At 39.5% G+C, this 5000-nt stretch overlaps 1 protein-coding gene across 1 annotated transcript in view; it reads left to right on the top strand.

The window, feature by feature from the left end:
• LOC139731971 (retinol dehydrogenase 8-like) overlaps positions 1-836 on the top strand; it is a 5324-nt gene extending 4488 nt beyond the window's left edge. Inside the window, exon 3 of the mRNA XM_071642845.1 lies at positions 524-836. Coding sequence (XP_071498946.1) covers positions 524-836 — 313 coding nt within the window. The remainder of the gene's footprint in view (positions 1-523) is intronic.
• Positions 837-5000: the final 4164 nt, after the last annotated feature.

Genomic DNA, 5000 nt, shown 5'->3' with positions numbered 1-5000 from the left:
CTTATTTTTTAGAAGAACATTGTCGGGAAACTTTTAGAAAAATCTGACAATTGATTCAAATGTTATGAATTTGAGTTTTGATTGGATTGTACATCATTGCTGTAGAAAGGCCGCAACAGCTGGTGATGATAATTTATATCAAAGCTGTGGAATGGATCAATGAATGCAAAGAGAATTCTACAAAATTCTTTCTTTTTTTTTTTTTTTAACTGACAGTACACATTCCTAATTATAGGAAACGTTATTACTACGTCAAGAATATACATCACTACCCCCCGGATTTCCGAATGAAGTTGGTCATTGAATAATTGTGTAGGAACTCTTGGTTTTCCCCAACATTTAGTAGAAATTCAATCTATACCTACGGACTAATTGTATACAATCACAGCTTACAGTCCTTAAAGCCTCCAGTAATAGTTGTCATCATGCACATGTAATTATAGCATCTTAGGCGTTAACCATGGAATTTCCATCAGAAGTCAATGACTAACTAAGGAATGACTACTTTTTTGAATTATTACAGGCCATGTGTAATTGAGCCAGGGCCTGTGGAAACACCTCTCTTGCACGGAATCTCCCATAGTCTCCAGAAAGTGGGGACGGGCGAATCCGGTAGCGAGATCGACCAAGCGAAGGCGGCCAAAAACGCGGAAATACTCGGGGGTGAAGGCAGCATAGTGCCGATGGAAGACGTAGTTGCGACGTTCGTGAAGATCGTAGAGGATCCCAAACCCGCACTGCGCCATCCCATCTTCGGAGCTAGATGGGGAGGGCTAGATTTCTTCCGCGATCCAACTGCTGAGCAGTACATAGCTGCGATGAAAACCTCGGAATGACCAGCATTGTTTATTGCAAGCACAAGTTTTCGCTGGATACTTTTTTTTTACTGCCTTCTTACCATGCAGGCCCTATCAGTCCAGTAAATGATTTTCATTATGGATCTTTTTTTTTTCTTTTGCATGTTTTGTGTCTATATCCCTTATGGAACAAACACAGCGCTTCCACACTGTGTTCACATAGTTAACTATGTGTAAAATGTGTGAATATACTGTGTTCACAGTGTTGCCAGAGTGTAAAAATTACAAACTATGTGGTTCAAAACATACAACTCACATAGTCATACACAGTTACCACAGCTTACCACATAATGGTCACAGTGTGTCTTATGCTGCAGTATGTGGGCATGGTGTGTTCATAGAGTTGTCATAGTATGAATTTTTAGACTATGTGGTTAACCACATACTATGGTGACATGCGGTTACCACATAATAGACACAGTGTGTCACATATTATTATTGCAATCTATGGAAATAGTGCCTCAACAGAGATGTCACAGTGTGAAACGATGGACTATGATGTGGTTTATCTCTATAGTATGGGATGCCTCAGTTTGACATACTGTGTTACCTACCACAGTATCCAGCACCCTGTGATTTTCCACAGTGTGATAATACCACAGCATTACCACATACCCCAATTTCAGAGTTAACCCTAGTGTGACAAAGCCGACTGTGTTTCACACTGTGAATCACAGTGTGTTCTACTCTGTGGCAACACTATGACTGTTCCATAAAGGCCGTGTATTACTTTTGCATTGTAAATATGGGACCCTGTAAGGACAATCATATTTTGCAAATATGGCTCAAAAATAAACAAGTACTTTAAGATATTCAAAGTAAATATGCAGAGGGTACAATCATCCCTCAGAGACTAGATAATTATAGGTCAGTTCCTTATCTGTATGGAGTTGACCCTTGAAATCAAGATTGTGCGAGTACTCCCCATCCATAGATTAAAAGTCCTATTCCATCATCAACACGCATAGCACGCAAGGCATTCTATTATAGCCGTGTTATATAATATAATATAATACAATATAATACAATATTATACAGATATTGACTGGTACGGGGTGGAATATAACATTCTTTGGACCGCCAGGGAGTTATATTTTCCCAAGGATTATATTTTCCCGAAGCGCGCAGCGCTGAGGGAAAATATGATCACGAGGGAAAATATAACTCCCTGGCGGTCCAAAGATTGTTACATTCCACCCCCTACCAGTCGATATCTGTTATATTAGATGGCCTTGCCCTCGATTGTGCTTTACAGAAGAGCCTACACTAACGACGTATAGCCTAACCGTTTATACGCAGATGTTAGCCCGACCAGACGCTGTGTGCGCGCTGTCGCGATTTTGTACGCGTAGTTGTAAAGCGGCGACTGGACTGTGTAGCATCGTTAGTTGCTAGGCTCATGTCCTCTAGCGGGTAATAAACGACAGGAGACCCTAGGGTCTACTAACGTTAACGTTAGGCTCAAATCAAGTAACGACGCTTGGGCCCTAACGTTACAGTTGAATTAGGATCAGGTCCAAAAGATGTTTTAGGGTCTAGAAAATCTACGTACAAAACAAATCTAACTTTAGGCCTTAAACGTTATGGCCACCTGGGCAATTTTTATCATTTTGACATGTTTGTTTCTACAGACCTAGGCCCTAACGTTAGAAGTATACTAGTATATCTAGAGTCTATGTCTACATTCTAATTAGCTCTGAGTCTAACACATAGAACCTTCTACATGTTTATAAATGTTATACTTATATGGCCTTCTAGATAGACTCTATTATAACTGTAATAGACGTAGGCCTAACGTTACCTTCTGTCGTCAGGAATCTGCAGCAATTTCAAAATCAGTCTTTTTTCCCCCTCTGTTGTAGAGATGAACATTGTAGAAACACAGTGATTTGCAAACCAGTCTGCTCGGTGTCGTACAGTTAGTCCTCCACAACCGTGGTTTGTTCGATGTAACGTTAGGCCTGGATCTAACATTAGTCTAACTCGTCGTTAAGTTACGTCAATACAAAGATGCATGAATTGCCCTCGTTCTAAGAACTGAACTGAACAAAATGTCTCTAGACTATTAACTCGCTTGGTTTAGGCCATGTTTTCCTTATCCTCCAAAATCTTATCGAGCTCGTCGTCGTTTACTAAAGACAAAACGGGGCTCCATTTTGAAGTGTGAATCCAAACTTCGCGGGCCGATCGATACGTGCACCGCAAACGGTACGTGTACATTGGGTAGCCTATATACTGTACAATGTAGGAAGCATGTATTTATACACTGTACGTAACGTTTAGCTTCCCGAATTCCATCCACACGTACCAGGCAGGCAGGGCAGGGGGGGGTGGGGGGTGAGTGGGAACAGATTATATCGATCCAGACTGCAGTTATCGATAGTAATCGTTTGCTCCTCCCAGTTACCGACGTGGTCCCACACCTTTATATTGGTGTAATTGTTTGTTTTTCAACCGTAAGAGGGCGACACACATGGAAAAAAATTTATTCAGTTGACCAGTTGGTCAATATAACGAGCTGGGAAAATATAACATTTGCGATCCTCGCAAACAGCATCACGTGATGAGCTCTCGACCAATCACATACCAGAAACTGTCTAAGCCATCTAATATAATACAATATAATATAATATAATATGATATAATATAATATAATATAATATAATACAATATAATATAATATAATATAATATAATATAGTATAATATAGTATGATATTATATGACATCATATATAGTAATTTAATGTAGAATTATGATAAATGCACGTATAATACAGCAAATCTTGATTGTCCATCCCCCCCCCCCCCCACACACACACGTTTAGAAGATTACCACCAACCAATCATGGCACTGGAAAATTAAAAAGAGTATCAGCGCTCTCCACAACTGAGCTCAAAAAGAATGTTTGGATAGTTTGGGCTCGAGTTACTCTGTATAAAAGCCCGACAGGAACTGCAATACTAGTCTCATACTTGTGAGTATCCACTAGCTTTCATGAACAAGAGCCTCAGATTTTCAAGGGCTTCCCTTTCATTATGTTGGTCCTTTGATGTCGATGGATAGGGTAAAGTAGTCCATGGGCCAGGCCAGATATTGGTACCACCTCAGGTTGCAAACCTTTTGGTGTCATTTTGTTTGTCGGACATAGATATGCTTATCAAGCTATGATAGCATTTCCAAATGATTACCTTAGTCATAATAAATGAATTTTTTACCAATTTGGTCTCGTTGTTATATCCCTATACTTCTGAATCGAGACTAACCGTTATACAAAGAAGAGCACTGTCTTTGGTCAAAGAGCGTCAAAAATATTTGGTCTTGGTCGGGTTAATGGCTGAAATCTATGACTAAGCTACTACTCTGGAAATGCTATCATAGCAAAATATAATCCTTAGATATATACCATTTCAAAATGCACAACTAGAACTTGACACCTCAGGTGGTACCAATAACCCATTTTTCGGGTCTTGGCACATGGACTACCCTTGTCTGTGTGTGTGTGTGTGTGTGTGTGTGTGTTTGTATTTTGTTTTGTTTTTGCCTGATTAACAACAATATTCTGTCGTGTACCGTTACATTGTTTTTTCATCATCTTTCATTGTTGGATGGAAATAAAGCGACATTAGCGTGGTATTAGCATTTTCACCGTAGCGTTTTCACCGGAAAATGATGAATAATTGAAAAATACGGCAAAATTCGCGACGAATTGCTTTCTTTTTGGTTGTTGTTGTTGTTTTAAGATAAAGGGATATACACCGTATCATAAGCTTCGGATATTCCCTTCGCCGTCTTGAATAAACTGAAGCGGATCTAGAGGGGGGGGGGGGTTGGGGGGTTGCAACCCCCCCCCAAAAAAAAAAAAAAAAATCTCATCTTTTTTTTTTAAACTTGTAAATTTATTTTTTTCTATTAGAGATTTGCCAGTGAGTATCAGTGACAAGCTGTTCATAATAAAAGTATTAGGCTGACAGTGCTTATTCCAAGGTCCCCAATTCTTTGTATCTGTGTTGTCAACTGGCCTTACATTGCAGGAAAATGCAACTAAATTTTACAAATTTTCATGGGGGGGGGGGTTAATTTGGCAATGACCTCTATACCAAAAATAGTAGTGTTTTAGATGCAAGAAAACGCCATTTTCACA

Source organism: Diadema antillarum, unplaced genomic scaffold (genome assembly GCF_040938485.1).
Source record: "Diadema antillarum isolate AM-2024a unplaced genomic scaffold, OU_Dant_1.0 seq00000392_RagTag, whole genome shotgun sequence".
Lineage (NCBI taxonomy): Eukaryota > Metazoa > Echinodermata > Echinoidea > Diadematoida > Diadematidae > Diadema > Diadema antillarum.
This window is presented reverse-complemented; position numbering and strand designations above follow the sequence as displayed.